This window comes from Triticum urartu, chromosome 6A (assembly GCF_056163025.1).
Source record: "Triticum urartu cultivar PI428250 chromosome 6A, HENAU_Tu73, whole genome shotgun sequence".
NCBI lineage: Eukaryota > Viridiplantae > Streptophyta > Magnoliopsida > Poales > Poaceae > Triticum > Triticum urartu.
This window is the reverse complement of record NC_141878.1, coordinates 43,060,443-43,080,579: the sequence shown is the minus strand read 5'-3', so window position 1 is coordinate 43,080,579 and position 20,137 is coordinate 43,060,443. Positions and strand designations below refer to the sequence as shown.

Genomic DNA, 20,137 nt, shown 5'->3' with positions numbered 1-20,137 from the left:
TTGTTAATATGCACTAAACTGTTTAGACTGATCGTATGAAAATAGTATTGTTATGAAATGCCATTTTTTATGGTTTTAGTTAATATGTACTGCATTTGAGATCACTCGAAATTTCTTACTTATATTGACCGCGTCTCATCCAATCGTAACATGTATTCCTAAGCAGAGGGTGTACGTTATTGACTGTAATACAGCACAGCAAAGTAAAGGAGAAGAAGTATGAACTCATATACTGCAGACATACAAAAGTCTGAACTTTTTCATTTCAACCCGATAAGGGCACATGTGGCATACATATTTCCCATTTCTCGCCGAAGTGATGGCGAAGCGGAAGTAACCATACTATCTTTGAAAGAACTGCACACTTGAAACTGATTTGAGTTGGGCAGAGGTTACAGATACTTGATGAGGAGCCAGACAATAACCACAAGCATCACTATACCGACGGTGGACAGCAGCATGGACATGCAGGAGCAGCCGCCCTTGGCGCGCTTGTTCAGGACCGCAAGCCTCTTTTGCACTCGCTGCATGAGAAAGGGTTTTGAGTCAAAATTCAATTCGTGCAAAGCATGAAATATATTACTACCTCCGTGGAGGAGGTAGCATCAAACAGCGTTGAAAATTCCTTCGAGGTCATCCACATGATGGGTCTGAAATACAACCTGAAGACGCGAGTTTGTACCATCCACATGATCATCTAGGTCATCCTGCAATCATGAAGATAGGCCAGTGAGCACACAGTCTAGAGAGCAAAGAAACAAGTGGCATTGCAGTAAGAAACTAACAATCAGTCTTGCGTGCAGGTCAAGTTCCTCATTGACTGCTAACGCAATATGTTTTGTGCTCAGCACCGTCTGTTCCAGCTTCTCAAGACCCTCATCTTGTTCTGCAAATTGCAAATTGTCGTAGCAGACAGTATCAATGAATTAGGCAACTGTCAATTGTTCATCACTCTTGTGAATTGCTAATATTTTTAGCCAATTGTAGATATACAGCCACGTGGAATATGGAATGCGTTTTTCGTCACAAATAGTTCTTCATATATTTTGAGTAGAAATGCAACATTTTAAGAAGTTCGCCATTTTCTTTCGAAACAAAGCAACTGAATGAATCCTAATAGAGAAATCGGAATATATGCAAGGGCCACTGGTAACTTCTGAGTTTGTATGTTTGACACCAGAAACTCAAGCCAATGAAATGGAGAGGAGAGGAATGGATTTGGCATGTCCACTGTGAGGCAAAGGAGGAACAGCAATGTCTTGTTTGACTGTTTGACCAGTCATAAAGACAACACTTCAAACTAAACATCACCCTAAACACCTCCCCACATGTCACGACCACATTGACGTATCTGCCTGAGGGTGGTCGAAATGGAAGGCGACAGGCCAGCCATCACATCGAGTAACCAACCACTCTGACATCAGCACAACACTTCATTGTCACAGCGGCGTGAATAGTAAGTCATACATACATCAGTACCTTTCATGATTTGCCTCTGAAGGCCAACAATCCCTTGGTTATCCAACCCGGCTACTCTGCTCATGTCATCAGCAGCTTTCTTACTCTGACCAAGCAAATCCTCCCTGAATTGTGAGAAATCACATGTGTAATACATATAAGAAATTTAATCAATATGCACCTGAAAAGATTTTAACAACGATAAAGCATTGACGAGCCTTCTTTTAAAAAGATTAATCACATCGGTGGCAATGGTTACCAAAATGCAGAACACACCTGTTGGCAAAGGTCGACATGTTGAAACTCTCTGCCATCTGTTTTGCTCTAGATTTCAAATTTGAAAGCGTGTCTCGGCGCTTATTCAGCTCCTTGTCCGTGCTGCACAACATGGAAGATCCCTTATAAGTGGATATTTCTTTTAAATAACAGATATACATTTTGAAATGTATCAAGAGAAGTTATTGTGTAGCAGCATACACAGGAAAGATATCTCGATGCCATGAAGAAGTGATTGTGACAACTGATAAATTGGTGCTGGTGTCTGTACAAAAGCAACCAGCACACACCATATATCACGCATACCATCACAGAGAACATGCATATTAACAGGGCAAAATTACTCCAAACGTTATCTCGTGAGAAATGAATCAGCACACATGTATGAAGGTACTTTCGTACCACTGCGAACAAGAGATAAGATGATCTCAACTTCTCAAGGCATTTCCACTTTCTCTCTGTAACTACCCTCCGACCCACGCAGGCGAAGCACAATTGGTGTAAAGCGTACACGGCATCGCCAATTGTGAAACGGTGGGAAACTAGCTGAATTTTGATCCTAGGGTTACGCTGAAATGGTATCGACAGCATTTATACAAGTTCACTAGGTTCCTACATCATCACAGTATCTTTTCTTGTTAACGCGTGTTGAATTCTCAGACAAAAAGCTGAATGGATCTGCAGGGGGTGGCTAGCTAGGTCAAACGACACCGCAATCGACCACCAATCAATTAAATCATCCCTCCTCCATGCATTTCGGAGCTGGCAATCAGGAAAAAAGAAAGATGCGCTAGGGTGAGCGAGCGAGGGAGCGAAACGTACATGGATTTGGGGGGAAGCCTGGCCAGCATCCCCTCGAGGCTGTCCAGCCTGGTCCCGAGGATGGTGATCTTGCGGCGGATGGCGGAGGTGTGGCGCATGACCTCGGGCCCGGACTGCGGGAGCGCCGCACGGTCGGCGACCATGGAGGCGACGTCGTCGGCCAGCCGCGCCGCCTCGCCGTACTCCCGCACCCACGGATCCGCGGACGACGCCATCGCCGGGAGGGAGATGGACCCTATCGGCTCGTCGGGGGCGGCGGAGCGGGGCCGAGCAGGGGAGCTCGATGGATGGGACGGCCGGCGAGACTGCTCCGGTTCGGCCGCGTCGCCGGCTGGTTGCTCGATTTGCTCCGCGGCGGCGATGATTTCTTTCTTTTCTCTTCCCCACTTTTGGCTTTTGGCGTGTGATTTGTGGTTGGTGGTTTTCTTCGCCGTGCCTTTGACGGAGCGTAGCTACGGGGAAGAAGGGATTAGACGCCGGATTACATGTACTCTCTTCGTTCGAAATTACTTGTCTTGAAAATAGATGTATTTAGAACTAAAATATGTCTAGATATATTCATTTATGCGACAAATAATTCTGAATGAAGGGAGTATAGTTTAATTAATTGTGACTTTTTTATTATTTCCTGTGGATGAGGCATTGCCCTCTCCTGAGGTGGGCACTAGGTGCAAGCTACCAACGGCCCACCCACACTTTCTTTTTCAAATAAGCCTCTCCCAATTCCGCTCCAACACTAACACTATGATGGAGCGGCGAGGTCGGCAACATAAGGGCATCTCCAAAGCGGACCCGTAAACCTCCCGCAACCGTCTGAATCGGGTTGTTCAGACCGCGGAAACCATCCAACACCGACATGTATCGGTCCACGGAGCGGTCTGGACGTGATTTCTCCCGCAAACCAACGTGGGAAAGGTTTGTGGGAGTCCGCACCGCTCCAAACCCGCTTCTGACCACCTGGCCCACCAACAACCCGTCACCTGCCCCTCCCGCGCTTTCCTTCCGATGCACGTGTCGCTTATCGCGCCGCATTCATATCGGCCGAGGTCGGCATTAATGTCACGATGTGACCGGAGAGAGGGAAGGCGGCGCTGACCGACGCGACCTCTCGGCAGCCGCCGCTTCAATGGGGACGTAGGTTCCCGAGGAACCAACTTCGATCACTGCGCCACATCGAAGCGGCTGACGGGCCCTTCGCCTGGTCCTCGTCGCGGCTATTTAAGACGTGCGCCGAATTTGTCAAGTTAGTTTTCATCATGCTTATATGATCGCGTTCGTTACTTTGATAATTTGATATGTGGGTGGGCCGGTGCTCGAGTGTTGTCCTTCCATGGACAAGCCTCCCATTTATGATTAACCCCTCTCGCAAGCATCCGCAACTACGAAAGAAGATTAAGATAAATCTAACCATAGCCTGAAACATGTGGATTCAAATTAGCCCCTTGGAAGCAACGCATAAACTAGGATTTAAGCTTCTGTCACTCTAGCAACCCATCATGTACTTATTACTTCTCAATGCCTTCCCCTAGACCCAAATCATGGTGAAGTGCCATGTAGTCGACGTTCATATAACACCACTAGAGGAAAGACAACATACATCTCATCAAAATATCGAACGAATACCAAATTCACATGATTTCTTATAACAAGACTTCTCCCATGTCCTCAGGAACAAACGTAACTACTCACAAAGCATGTTCATGTTCATAATCAGAGAAGTATTAATTATCATTCAGGATCTGAGCATATATTTCACCGAACAAACCAACTAGCATCAATTACAAGGAGTAATCAACACTACTAGCAACCCACAAATACCAATCTAAGGTTTTGAGACAAAGATCGGATACAAGAGATGAAATAGGGTTGGAGAAGAGATGGTGTTGGTGAAGATGTTGATGGATATTGACCCCCTCTCGATGAGAGGATCGTTGGTGATGATGGTGGCTTCGATTTCCCCCTCCGGGAGGGAAGTTTCTCCGACAGAACAGTTCCACCGGAGCCCTAGATTAGTTCTGCCCAAGTTCCGCCTCGAGACGGCGGCGCTTCCTCCTGAAAGCTTCCTTCTGATTTTTTTCAGGTCAAGACACAACATATAGCAGAAGATGAGCACCGGGGCCTGCCAGGTGGCCCACAAGGCAAGGGGCGCGCCCAGGGGGTGATAGCCCACAAGTATAGGGGATCGCAATAGTTTTCGAGGGTAGAGTATTCAACCCAAATTTATAGATTCGACACAAGGGGAGCCAAAGAATATTTGAAGGTATTAGCAGCTGAGTTGTCAATTCAACCACGCCTGGAGATTAATTATTTGCAGCAACATGATCAGTAGCAGAGTAATATGATAGTTTGATAGTAATGAAAGTAGCAATGGTAACAGTAACAGTGATAGCAATAGTTTTGTAGCAAGTGCAATACTAATGATAGCAATGGTAACTTAGCAAGAACAATATAAGATAAATTCGTAGGCATTGGATCGGTGACTTGTTGGACGGTATTCATCATGAGACAGTTATAATCTAGGACGATACGACACTAGCTCTAGTTCATCAATATAATGTAGACATGTATTCCGTAAATAGTCATACATGCTTATGAAAGAACTTGCATGACATCTTTTGTCCTACCCTCCCGTGGCAGCGGGGTCCAATTGGAAAGTAAGGGATATTATGGCCTCCTTTTAATAGAGAACAGGAACAAAGCATTAACACATGGTGAATACATGAACTCCTCAAACTAAGGTCATCACCAGGAGTGGTCCCGACTATTGTCACTCCAGGGTTGCCGGATCATAACACGTAGTAGGTGATGACCCACAAGTATAGGGGATCTATCGTAGTCCTTTCAATAAGTAAGAGTGGCGAACCCAACGAGGAGCAGAAGGAAATGATAAGCGGTTTTCAGCAAGGTATTCTCTGCAAGTACTGAAATAAGTGGTAACAGATAGTTTTGTGATAAGATAGATTGTAACGAGCAACAAGTAACAAAAGTAAATAAAGTGCAGCAAGGTGGCCCAATCCTTTTGTAGCAAAGGACAAGCCGGAACAAACTCTTATAATAGGAAAAGCGCTCCCGAGGACACATGGGAATATCGTCAAGCTAGTTTTCATCACGTTCATATGATTCGCGTTCGATACTTTGATAATTTGGTATGTGGGTGGACCGATGCTTGGGTGTTGTTCTTACTTGAACAAGCATCCCACTTATGATTAACCTCTATTGCAAGCATCCGCAACTACAACAAAAGTATTAAGGTAAACCTAACCATAGCATGAAACATATGGATCCAAATCAGCCCCTTATGAAGCAACGCATAAACTAGGGTTTAAGCTTCTGTCACTCTAGCAACCCATCATCTATTTATTACTTCCCAATGCCTTCCTCTAAGCCCAAATAATGGTGAAGTGTTATGTAGTGACGTTCACATAACACCACTAGAGGCTAGACAACATACATCTTATCAAAATATCAAACGAATACCAAATTCACATGACTACTAATAGCAAGACTTCTCCCTTGTCCTCAGGAACGAACGTAATTACTCACAAAGCATATTCATGTTCATAATCAGAGGGGTAATAATATGCATATAGGATCTGAACATATGATCTTCCACCAAATAAACCAACTAGCATCAACTACAACGAGTAATCAACACTACTAGCAACCTACTAGCACCAATCCCGGACTTTGAGACAAGAATTGGAGACAAGAGATGAACTAGGGTTTGGAGATGAGATGGTGTTGGTGAAGATGTTGATGGAGATTGCCCTCTCCCGATGAGAGGAGTGTTGGTGATGATGATGGTGATGATTTCCCTCTCCCGGAGGGAAGTATCCCCGGCAGAACAGCTCTGCCGGAGCTCTAGATTGGATCCGCCAAGGTTCCGCCTCGTGGCGGCGGAGTCTCATCCCGAAAAGTTCCTTCTCATTTTTTTCTCATCGAAAGACCTCATATAGGAGAAGATGGACGTCAGAGAGCCACCAGGGGCCCACGAGGTAGGGGGCGCGCCCTAGGGGGGGCACCCCCCACCCTCGTGAGCAGGGTGTGGGCCCGCTGGCCTTCATCTTTGGCGAGGATTTTTCTTTATTTATTTTAAGACGTTCCGTGGAGTTTCAGGACTTTTGGAGTTGCACGGAATAGGTCTCTAATATTTGCTCCTTTTCCAGCCCAGAATTCCAGCTGCCGGCATTCTCCCTCCTTATGTAAACCTTGTAAAATAAGAGAGAATAGCCATAAGTATTGTGACATAAAGTGAAATAACAGCCCATAATGCAATAAATATCGATATAAAAGCATGATGCAAAATGGACGTATCAACTCCCCCAAGCTTAGACCTCGCTTGTCCTCAAGCGAAAAGCCGATAACAATAAATATGTCCTCATGTTTAGAAGTAGAGGCGTCGATAAAAATAAAATACGTACATGAAGGCATCATGATTATTCTCATAACAACAACATTTATAGATTTTGTCATATGATTACTTATATTCAAGTGATGATCTATTCACAATGCAAAAGTATAAATCATAAACCTTATTGGGCTCCAACAAACTATAATCTCAGTCATTGGAGCAATTGCAATTTATCATAACATCGGAAAGAGTCTATGTCAGAGCTAAAAAGCAAGTCCACATACTCAACTATCATTTAGTCCTCCATAATTGCTAACACTCACGCGATACTTGTGGTTACGGAGTTTTGATCGGACACAGAGAAAGATAGGGGCTTATAGTTTTGCCCAACAACCTTTTACCTCAGGGGTAATGTCAACAATAATGGTTCATGCTCCCCTACATCCAATTAGATATATATATATATATATATATATATATATATATATATATATCATGTTCTTTCCAACATGCTGAGCTTGCCAAAGGATAAAATGAAAAAGAAAAGGTGAAGATCACCATGACTCTTGCATAAGGTAGAAGATAAAAATAAAGGATAGGCCCTTCGCAGAGGGAAGCAGAGGTTGCCATGCGCTTTTATGGTTGGATATATAAAATCTCAATGCGAAAGAACGTCACTTTATATTGCCCCTTGTGATATGAACCTTTATTATGCAGTCCGTCGCTTTAATTACTTCCACATCACAAGATCGTATAAAGCTTATTTCTCCCACACCAATCAATCATACATATTTAGAGCATTTTTTATTGCTTTGCACCGATGACAACTTACTTGAAGGATCTTACTCAATCCATAGGTAGATATGGTGGACTCTCATGGCAAAACTGGTTTAAGGGTATTTGGAAGCACAAGTAGTATTTCTACTTGGTGCTGAGAATTTGGCTAGCATGAGGGGGAAAGGCAAGCTCAACAAGTTAGAGGATCCATGACAACATACTTTATCTCAGATATAAGAAAGACATGACTCATTACGTTGTTGTCCAACATCAACCCTTTAGCATGTCATATTTTAATGAGTGCTCCCAATCATAAAAGATGTCAATGATAATATATCTATATGTGAAAACCTCTCTTTCCTTATTACTTCCTATTAATTGCAACAATGACCAAAGCTATGTCTGCCAACTCCCAAGAACTTTTAATCATCATACTCTTTCTATGTGAAGTCGTTACTCTCAATAAGATCAATATGAACTCTTTGTTTCTTTTTATTCTTTTCTCTTTTCTTTTATTCACCCAAGATCATGGCAAAATAATCAAGCCCTTGACTCAACACTAATCTTTATTATATATAGCTCACGGACTCGATTACATAGAGAGATCATAAAGCAAACTCAAAACTAGATCATGCCATAAACTTTATTCTACTAGATCAAGATACTACTAATAGGATCGAACTAAGAAAAACGGTAAAGATAGGAGTTGTGATTGTGATACGATACCGGGGCACCTCCCCCAAGCTTGGCAGTTGCCAAGGGGAGTGCCCTTACCCATGTGATTATGTCTCCTTGGTTGGTGAAGAAGGTGGCGGTGACGGATAATCGCACATCGAGCGTAAGAGGTCCTCCAGCTTGCGAATAATGCCCTTGAGTGCAACAATATGCTCCTTCAACAAAAAAATTTCTTGTGTGAGATACTTGTTTCGTATACGAGCTAACTCAATCATCTTGAAAGCTTCGATCTCAGTTGGGGTGAGAAGATTATGATCAAGTTGGAGGGTGTCTTTGCTGCTGGAGCTTGATCCTCCGTGGCCTTCTTGATCCTTTCATCCTTGTTGACCCTCGTGGGTTCTTCCCTCTTCAGATCTATCTTCATTAGCCAAGCATCGTTGTCACCATTGTTGGAGGAGGGAGACGACATGATGCCTAGCCTGGAAAACCCTGACAGAAAATAGCTCAAAACAAGAGCAGAGGAGGTTTGCGTGATACGGGAGTCAAAACCTTCGGGAGGTTATATAAAGAATTTTTACCGATCAAAATACGTAACGTGCAAGAAAACGGAGTCCGGAAGGCACACGAGGTAGGGGGCGCGCCCAGGGGGGTAGGGTGCGCCCACCACCCTCGTGGGGCCCTCGTGTCCTTCCCGGACTGCTACTTATTTTTCTATTTTTCTAAATATTCCAAAACGGAGAAATATTGTCTTAAAATTTGTTTTGGAGTCGGTTTACTTACCGTACCACATACCTATTCCTTTTCGAAGTCTGGAACGTTCCAGAAAGTGTCCCTTATGTATTCCTCCGGGGTTACGGTTTCAATAATATTGGTTTCAACATTGATGGGATTACCTGAGATATAATGTTTAATTCTTTGACCGTTTACCACCTTCGGATTTGTGCCTTCGAAGTTGTTGATCTTTATGGCACCGGAACGATAGACCTCTTCGATAACATAGGGGCCTTCCCATTTAGAGAGAAGTTTTCCTGCAAAAAATCTTAAACGAGAGTTGTATAGCAATACATAATCACCTACATTAAACTCATGCTTTTGTATCCTTTTGTCATGCCATCTTTTAACTTTTTCTTTAAACAACTTGGCATTTTCATAAGCTTGGGTTCTCCATTCATCAAGTGAGCTAATATCAAATAAGCTGTTCTCACCGGCAAGTTTAAAATCATAGTTAAGCTCTTTAATAGCCCAATATGCCTTATGTTCTAGTTCGAGAGGTAAGTGACATGCTTTTCCATAAACCATTTTATATGGAGACATACCCATAGGATTTTTATATGCAGTTCTATAAGCCCATAATGCATCATCAAGTTTTTTGGACCAATTCTTTCTAGACCTATTAACAGTCTTTTGCAAAATTAATTTGAGCTCTCTATTGCTCAACTCTACTTAACCACTAGACTGTGGGTGATAAGGAGATGCAATTCTATGATTAACATCATATTTAGCAAGCATTTTATAGAAAGCACCATGAATAAAGTGTGAACCACCATCAGTCATTAAATATCTAGGGACTCCAAACCTCGGGAAAATAACTTCCTTAAGCATTTTAATAGAAGTGTTATGATCAGCACTACTACTTGGAATAGCTTCTACCCACTTAGTAACGTAATCAACAGCAACTAAAATATGTGTGTATCCATTAGAGGCAGGAAAAGGTCCCATATAATCAAAGCCCCAAACATCAAATGGTTCAATAACAAGAGAATAATTCATAGGCATTTCTTGACGTCTACTAATATTACCAATTCTTTGACATTCATCACAAGACAAGACAAACTTACGAGCATCCTTGAAGAGAGTAGGCCAATAAAAACCAGATTGCAATACCTTATGTGTAGTTCTCTCTCCAGCGTGGTGTCCTCCATAAGACTCGGAGTGACACTTGCGTAGGATCTGTTCATGTTCATGCTCAGGTACACAACGTCTAATAACACCATCTACTCCTTCTTTATAAAGATGTGGATCATCCCAAAAGTAATGTCTTAAATCATAGAAAAACATTTTCTTTTGTTGGTATGTGAAGCTAGGTGGTATAAATTTAGCAACAATATAATTAGCATAATCAGCATACCATGGAGTACTACGAGAAGTACTTATAACATTTAATTGTTCATCAGGAAAGCTATCAGTAATAGGTAGTGGGTCATCAAGAATATTTTCTAACCTAGACAAGTTGTATGCAACGGGGTTCTCAGCTCCCTTTCTATCAACAATATGCAAATCAAATTCTTGTAGCAAGAGAACCCATCTAATAAGTCTAGGTTTAGCATCTTTCTTTTCCATAAGATATTTAATAGCAGCATGATCAGTTTGAATAGGTACTTTAGAATCAACAATATAAGATCTAAACTTATCACAAGCAAATACAACTGCTAAAATCTCTTTTTCAGTAGTAGCATAATTTCTTTGAGCATTGTCTAGAGTCTTACTAGCATAATGAATAACATTTAATTTCTTATCAACTCTTTGCCCTAGAACAGCACCTACAGCATAATCACTAGCATCACACATAAATTCAAAGGGTAAATTCCAATCAGGTGGCTGAACAACAGGTGCAGTGACTAATGCTTTCTTAAGTATTTCAAATGCTTCTACACAATCATCATCAAAGACAAATGGTATATCTTTTTGCAATAAATTAGTCAGAGGCCGAGAAATTTTTGAGAAGTCCTTAATGAACCTCTTGTAAAATCCGGCGTGACCAAGGAAACTTCTTATACCTTTGATGTCCTTGGGACATGGCATCTTTTCAATAGCATCAACCTTGGCTTTATCAACTTCAATACCTCTTTCAGAAACTTTATGCCCCAAGACAATACCTTCATTAACCATAAAGTGGCACTTTTCCCAATTCAAGACAAGATTAGTTTCTTCACATATCTGCAAAACTCGATCAAGATTGCTCAAGCAATCATCAAAAGAGGAACCATAGACGGAAAAGTCGTCCATGAAAACCTCACAAATCTTTTCACAAAAGTCAGAGAATATAGCCATCATGCATCTTTGAAAGGTAGCAGGTGCATTACATAAACCAAAAGGCATACGTCTATAAGCAAGAGTACCAAAAGGGCATGTAAAAGTAGTCTTTGATTGATCTCTAGCCGACACATGTATTTGAGAGAAACCAGAATAACCATCTAGAAAGCAATAGTGTGTATGTTTGCATAATCTTTCTAGCATTTGATCAATAAAAGGTAAGGGGTAATGATCTTTCTTAGTAGCTTTATTTAATTTGCGGAAATCAATTACCATCCTATAACCTGTGATAATTCTTTGTGGAATCAATTCATCTTTATCATTAGGAACAACAGTAATACCTCCCTTCTTAGGGACACAATGGACAGGACTTACCCACTGACTATCAGCAATGGGATAGATTATACCTGCCTCCAGAAGCTTGAGTATTTCTTTTCTTACCACTTCTTTCATTTTAGGATTCAGACGTTGTTGAGGATCACGAACTGGTTTGGCATCTGCTTCCAAATTTATTTTGTGTTGACATAGAGTGGGACTAATACCCTTAAGATCATCAAGAGTATATCCAATAGCAGCACGATGCTTCTTTAGAGTTTTCAATAATCTTTCTTCTTCATGCTCTAAAAGGTTAGCACTAATAATAACAGGATATATCTTCTTTTCATCAAGATAAGCATATTTAAGATTATCACGCAATGGTTTAAGCTCAAACATGGGATCACCCTTGGGTGGAAGAGGATCCCCTAAAATTTCAACAGGCAAATTATGTTGCAGAAATAGGTTCCTGTTTAAAGAATACTTCATCTATTTCCCTTCTTTCATTCATGAACATATCATTTTCATGGTCTAGCAAATAGTGTTCTAAAGGATCACTAGGAGGTACGGCAATAGAAGCAAGACCAATAATTTCATCCTTACTAGGTAATTCTTCCTCACGATGTTGTTTACTAAATTTAGAGAAATTAAACTCATGAACCATATCATCCAAGCCATTAGTAACAACATTCTTTGTGCAATCTATGGTAGCATTGACAATATTTAAGAAGGGTCTACCAAATATAATGGGACAAAAGCTATCTTGTGGGGAACCAAGAACAAGAAAATCAGCAGGATATTTAGTCTTCCCACACAAGACTTCAATATCTCTAACAATTCCAATTGTGCAATAGTATCTCTATTAGCAAGTTTAATAGTAACATCAATATCTTCTAACTCAACAGGTGCAATTTCATTCTTAATTTCTTCGTATAAGTCAATAGGTATTACACTAGCACTAGCACCCATATCACATAAGCCATGATAACAATGATCTCCTATTTTAACAGAAATAACAGGCACGCCTACCACAGGTCTATGTTTATCTTTATCACAAGGTTTAGCAATTCTAGCAGTTTCACCTTCGAACTGAATAACATTCCCATCAATATTATCAGACAAGAGATCTTTAACAATAGATATATTAGGTTCTACTTTAACTTGCTCAGGAGGTGTATAAGTTTTAATATTGCTTTTACGAACAACAGTTGAAGCTTTAGCATGGTCCTTTATTCTAACAGGGAAAGGTGGTTTCTCAATATAAGAAGTAGGAACAATAGGATCATTATAAGTGACAGTCTTTTCTTCAACTTTAATAGGTGCAGCTACTTTTACTTCTATGGGAGGATGATATTTAAACCACTTCTCCTTAGGGAGATCAACATAAGTAGCAAAAGATTGACAGAAAGAAGCTACTATCTCAGAGTCAAGTCCATATTTAGTGCTAAACTTACGGAAAATATCGGTATCCATAAAAGATTTAACACAATCAAACTTAGGTGTCATACCTGACTCCTTACCTTCGTCGAGGTCCCAATCTTCAGACTTGCATTTAATTCTATCCGATAAATTCCATCTGAATTCAGTAGTCTTCATCATAAAAGAGCCAGCACAAGAAGTATCGAGCATGGTGCGATTGTTATCAGAAAGCCGAGCATAAAAACTTTGCATAATTATTTCTCTCGGGAGCTCATGATTGGGGCATGAATATAACATTGATTTAAGCCTCCCCCAAGCTTGAGCGATGCTTTCTCCTTCGCGAGGCCAGAAATTATATATATAATTGCGATCACGATGAACAAGATGCATAGGGTAATACTTCTGATGAAATTCCAGCTTCAATCTTTTATAGTCCCATGATCTCATATCATCACATAGCCTATACCATATCAATGCGTCTCCCTTCAAAGATAAAGGGAAGACCTTCTTCTTAGCAACATCATCGGGTATACCTGCAAGCTTAAATAATCCACAAACTTCATCCACATATATTAAGTGCTCATCAGGATGCTTTGTTCCATCTCCTATAAAAGGGTTAGCTAGCAGTTTTTCCATCATACCCGAAGGAAATTCAAAAGGAGTTTCATTTTCAATAGGTTCAGTAGGTTGAGGAGCAACTCTTTGCTCTACTAGACGGGGTGAAGATACCCCGAACAAGCCCCTCAGAGAATTACTTTCCATAGTAACAAGTGACAGTAAATTTCAGCACACTATATAAATTTTTCCTTACCAAATTCCACCTACCAAAGGCGCTACACTCCCCGGCAACGGCGCCAGAAAAGAGTCTTGATGACCCACAAGTATAGGGGATCTATCGTAGTCCTTTCGATAAGTAAGAGTGTCGAACCCAACGAGGAGTAGAAGGAAATGATAAGCGGTTTTCAGCAAGGTATTCTCTGCAAGTACTGAAATAAGTGGTAACAGATAGTTTTGTGATAATATAGATTGTAACGAGCAACAAGTAACAAAAGTAAATAAAGTGCAGCAAGGTGGCCCAATCCTTCTGTAGCAAAGGACAAGCCGGAACAAACTCTTATAATAGGAAAAGTGCTCCCGAGGACACATGGGAATATCGTCAAGCTAGTTTTCATCATGTTCATATGATTCGCGTTCGATACTTTGATAATTTGGTATCTGGGTGGACCGGTGCTTGGGTGTTGTTCTTACTTGAACAAGCATCCCACTTATGATTAACCTCTATTGCAAGCATCCGCAACTACAACAAAAGTATTAAGGTAAACCTAACCATAGCATGAAACATATGGATCCAAATCAGCCCCTTACGAAGCAACGCATGAACTAGGGTTTAAGCTTCTGTCACTCTAGCAACCCATCATCTATTTATTACTTCCCAATGCCTTCCTCTAGGCCCAAATAATGGTGAAGTGTTATGTAGTTGACGTTCACATAACACCACTAGAGGCTAGACAACACACATCTTATCAAAATATCAAACGAATACCAAATTCACATGACTACTAATAGCAAGACTTCTCCCTTGTCCTCAGGAACAAACGTAATTACTCACAAAGCATATTCATGTTCATAATCAGAGGGGTAATAATATGCATATATGATCTGAACATATGATCTTTGATACGTCTCCGTCGTATCTACTTTTCCAAACACTTTTGCCCTTGTTTGGACTCTAACTTGTATGATTTGAATGGAACTAACCTGGACTGACGTTGTTTTCAGCAGAATTACCTTGGTGTTGTTTTATGTGCAGAAAGCAAATATTCTCGGAAAGTCCTGAAACTCCACGGAATACCTTAGAAAAAATAATAAAAAATCCTCGCCAAAGATGAAGACCAGGGGGCCCACACCCTGTCCACCAGGGTGGGGGCGCCCCCCCTCCTGGGTGCGCCCCCTACCTCGTGGGCCCCCTGGAAACCCTCCGACGCCAATTCCAACTCTATATATTCGCTTCCGGAGAGAAAAAAACCAGAGAGAAGAAATCATCGCGTTTTAGATACGGAGCCGCCGCCAAGCCCTAAAACCTCTCGGGAGGGCTGATCTGGAGTCCGTTCGGGGCTCCGGAGAGGGGGATTCGTCGCCCTCGTCATCATTAACCATCCTCCATCACCAATTTCATGATGCTCACTGCCGTGCGTGAGTAATTCCATCGTAGGCTTGCTGGACGGTGATGGGTTGGATGAGATTTATCATGTAATCGAGTTAGTTTTGTTAGGGTTTGATCCCTAGTATCAACTATGTTCTGAGATTGATGTTGCTATGACTTTGCTATGCTTAATGCTTGTCACTAGGGCCCAAGTGTCATGATTTCAGATCTGAACCTATTATGTTTTCATGAATATATGTGAGTTCTTGATCCTATCTTGCAAGTCTATAGTCACCTACCATGTGTTATGATCCGGCAACCCCGAAGTGACAATAATCGGGACCACTCCTGGTGATGACCATAGTTTGAGGAGTTCATGTATTCACTATGTGCTAATGCTTTGTTCCGGTTCTCTATTAAAAGGAGGCATTAATATCCCTTAGTTTCCAATAGGACCCTGCTGCCACGGGAGGGTAGGACAAAAGATGTCATGCAAGTTCTTTTCCATAAGCACGCATGACTATATACGGAATACATGCCTACATTACATTGATGAATTGGAGCTAGTTCTGTGTCACCCTATGTTATGACTGTTACATGATGAACCGCATCCAACATAATTATCCATCACTAATTCGGTGCCTACGAGTTTTCCATATACTGGTTTACGCTTATTTACTTTCCCGCTGCTACTGTTACAATCACTACAAAATACCAAAAACATTACTTTTGCTGTCTTTACTTTTGTTGCCGTTACCACCACTATCATATTACTGTGCTACTAAACACTTTGCTGCAGATACTAAGTTTCCAGGTGTGGTTGAATTGATAACTCAGCTGCTAATACTTGAGAATATTCTTTGGCTCCCCTTGTGTCGAATCAATAAATTTGGGTTAAATACTCTACCCTCGAAAACTGTTGCGATCCCCTATACTTGTGGGTTATCAAGACCTTTTTCTGGCGCCGTTGCTGGGGAGCATAGCTCTATTCTTTGAGTCACTTGGATTTATATCTGCTGGACACTATGAAGAACTTGAAAGACGCTAAGACAACAATTTATCCCTCAACTACGAGGGGAGGTAAGGAACTGCCATCTAGCTCTGCGCTTGATTCACCTTCTGTTATGATTAAGCTAGCGACACCTAAACCTGCTTCTGCTATTCGTTCCGATATGTCGCATGTTATTGATGATGCCACTTCTACTATGCATGATACTTATGATGAAACTGCTTCTATGCCTGATACTACTGTGCCCCTTAGTGAATTTCTTGAAGAACAAATTGCTAGGGCTAGAGAAAGAGAAATTGATGAAACTGAATACGATGATGATAGTGATGATGAAAATATGCCTATTATTCCTGAAGGTTATCTTTTTGATAAAGGTTCTTCTTTAGCTATTTTAGCCTGCAAAGATAGATATGAGCTTAAAAGGTTATTGATTAAATGGAACAAAGAATCACTTAGAGATAAAATGACACCTGATCCTGCTTTTGCAACTTCACCTATATGTGTTCCTGATAAGGATTATGAATTCTCTGTTGATCCAGATATAATTACTTTGGTTGAATCTGATCCTTTTTATGGCTATGAATCTGAAACTGTTGTGGCACATCTTACTAAGTTAAATGATATAGCTGCCCTGTTCACTAATGATGAGAGATCGCGTTACTTCTATATACTCAAAATATTTTCGTTCTCATTAAAGGGTGATGCTAAGATATGGTTTAATTCTCTTGATCCTGGTTGTGTGCGTAGTCCCCAGGATATGATTTATTACTTCTCTGCTAAATATTTCCCTGCTCATAAGAAACAAGCTGCTTTGAGGGAAATATACAATTTCGTGCAAATTAAAGAAGAGAGTCTCCCACAAGCTTGGGGGAGGCTTCTCAAGTTACTTAATGCTTTGCCTGATCATCCTCTTAAGAAACCTGAAATACTTGATATCTTTTATAATGGACTAACCGATGCTTCCAGAGATTACCTGGATAGTTGTGCTGGTTCTCTTTTCAGGGAAAGAACACCGGATGAAGCTGAAATTCTATTGAATAATATGTTGACAAATGAAAATAATTGGGCACCTCCTGAGCCAGCTCCCGCTCCAATTACTGAGCCTATTCCTAAACCAACTCCGAAGAAGAGAGGTGTTCTATTTCTCAGTCCCGAAGATATGCAAGATGCAAAGAAATCTATGAAAGAAAAAGGTATTAAAGCCGAAGATGTTAAGAATTTACCTCCTATTGAAGAAATACATGGTCTTAATCTACCGCCTGTCGAAGAAACATATGAACTTGATCACTTATTTACTGAAGAACCTCCTGATCCCGATATCCCGACACAGGTAGTAAAGGTAAATTCTCTCTATAGATTTGATGAAGGTGATATCCCTCACTATAAGTCTGCTAGGCAATGCTTTGATGAGTTTGATAATTTTATTGTCAAACAAGAAAATTTCAATGCTTATTTTGGTAGACAATTGAAATATGATTCCGATATAATTAAATACTTGGGTGATTATATGGCTAATATTAGAGGTGAACTTAAACTTGTTAGCAAACATGCTTCTATGGTTACCACTCAAGTACAACAAGTACTTAAAGCTCAAAAAGAATTGCTCCATGAAATGAATAATAAGAAAAATGATTATGCTGTTAGAGTGGCTACTAGAACTGGTAGAATGACTCAGGAACCTTTATATCCTGAAGGCCACCCTAAGAGAATTGAGCAAGATTCTCAGAGAAATAATATTGATGTTCCTAGTTCTTCTAAGAAGAAGAAAAAGAAAAATGATAGAACTGTGCAAACTTCTAGTGAACCTATTGCCGAACCACCTGATAATCCAAATGATATCTCTATGTCTGATGCTGAAACACGATCTGGTAATGAACATGAACCTAGTGAAAATGTTAATCATGATGTTCATGATGATGCTCAACCTAGTAATGATAATGATGTAGAAATTGAACCTGTTGTTGATCTTGATAACCCACAATCAAAGAATCAACGTTATGATAAAAGAGACTTTGTTGCTAGGAAACATGGTAAAGAAAGGGAACCCTGGGTTCAGAAACCCATGCCTTTTCCTCCGAAACCATCCAAGAAGAAGGATGATGAGGATTTTGAGCGGTTTGCTGAAATGATTAGGCCTATCTTTTTACATATGCGATTGACTGATGTGCTCAAAACAAATCCTTATGCTAAATATATGAAGGATATCATTACTAATAAAAGAAAGATACCAGAAGCTGAAATTTCCACCATGCTTGCTAATTATACTTTTATGGGTGGAATACCAAAGAAACTTGGAGATCCTAGAGTACCCACTATACCTTGCTCCATTAAAAGAAATTATATTAAAACTGCTTTATGTGATCTTGGAGCCGGTGTTAGTGTTATGCCTCTCTCTTTATATCGTAGACTTGACTTGAATAAGCTGACACCTACTGAAATATCTTTGCAAATGGCTAATAAATCAACTGCTATACCTGTCGGTATTTGTGAGGACGTGCCTGTTGTGGTTGCAAACGTTACTATTTTAATGGACTTTGTTATTCTTGATATTCCCGAGGATGATAGTATGTCTATTATTCTTGGAAGACCTTTTCTTAATACTGCAGGGGCTGTTATTGATTGCAACAAAGACAATGTCACTTTTCATGTTAATGGTAATGAGCATACGGTACACTTTCCGAGGAAACAACCTCAAGTTCATAGTATCAACTCCATTGGAAAAATTCCATCGATTATAATTGGAGGTTTTGAATTTCCTCTTCCTACGGTCAAAAATAAATATGATATAATTATTATAGGGGATGTGCATATCCCCGTTCAGGTAACTTAGTGTTATTCGAAATTTCTCCGGTTTCATGATTATCGGAATGAGTTTGTTAACAAGACCTGATCAACCTTGTTAGTGGATTCTTTTTGATGAGCATGAGATGGATGAAACTAGAAGCCCAACCTTCTGTACCCTCTTTATATTTTCTGTTAATTAGTAGAAATAAAGTAAAAATAGTATTTCTCTGTCTGTTTCCTGTCTTATCTGTGCAATATAAAAATATCCCGAAAATAAAAGTCCTCAGAATGCCATGCCAATTTAATATGATTTTTTCGGGAATATTTGAGGATTTACTATGCAAAAATTACCACGGGAGGAGCTGCCACCTGGCCACGAGGGTGGTGGGCGCCCCCCCCCCCCTCCAGGGCGCGCCCCCTGCCTCGTGGGCCCACAGTGGCCCTCCTCCACTTATCCCAGCACCCATCTTCTTCCTCTGCCTCACACAAACCCGAAAAACCAACTCAAGCACGAGTTCCAGCCACTTTTGCTGTGATTTTCGATCTCCTTGCTCAAAGCACCTCTCGCAAAACTGCTTGGGGAGATTGTTCCTTGGTATGTGACTCCTCCATTGGTCCAATTAGTTTTTGTTTTAGTGCATTCTTTGCAAATTTGTGCTGCATAGGTGACCATGTTCTTGAGCCTGCATGTCAAATTTATATGGTTCCAAGTAGTTCTAATGCTTGATATAGGCTCTAGGCACTTGTAGGAGTAGTTGCTATCAATTTTATTGAAATTGGTTCACTTTTGTTTGAAATTACTAAAAATTTCAGAATTTTTCAGAGAAAAACAATATGCTTAGGAAGATGTTCCAAGGTGGTTCCTCTAAGAAGCAAGGACCCAGGACTGCTATGCGCGATGCTGACGAGGATCCACCAAGAGACGCTCCGGTACGGCCTTGCGAGTGGCCGTCGGAAAATTTTATGAACCGTGCAGGAATTAAAGAAGAATTCAAAGCATATTTGCGCAATGCCGGTCTTGAGGAATTTGAGGCCAACAAATGCCCCCAGTATCATGATCTCACAAGTTCATTTG

General features: G+C 40.8%; 1 protein-coding gene across 1 annotated transcript; it reads right to left on the bottom strand.

The window, feature by feature from the left end:
• Positions 1-241: 241 nt before the first annotated feature.
• On the bottom strand, positions 242-3,003 carry LOC125517485 (syntaxin-51). Its single transcript, XM_048682689.2, has 6 exons — positions 2,557-3,003; positions 1,735-1,836; positions 1,480-1,583; positions 786-886; positions 663-707; positions 242-524 (listed from the first exon to the last, which is right to left on the bottom strand). The coding sequence occupies exons 1-6, from the start codon at positions 2,769-2,771 to the stop codon at positions 393-395; spliced, it is 699 nt and encodes a 232-aa protein (XP_048538646.1). The 5' UTR covers positions 2,772-3,003; the 3' UTR covers positions 242-392.
• Positions 3,004-20,137: the final 17,134 nt, after the last annotated feature.

Bases quoted from the DNA above. Each gene is read 5' to 3' on its own strand.
- LOC125517485 (XM_048682689.2), bottom strand. From the start codon at position 2,771: ATGGCGTCGTCCGCGGATCCGTGGGTGCGGGAGTACGGCGAGGCGGCG. The intron at 1,837-2,556 runs GTACGTTTCGCT...CATGTTGTGCAG, and splicing joins AGGCTTCCCCCCAAATCCAT to CACGGACAAGGAGCTGAATA. The intron at 1,584-1,734 runs GTGTGTTCTGCA...CTCACAATTCAG, and splicing joins ATGTCGACCTTTGCCAACAG to GGAGGATTTGCTTGGTCAGA.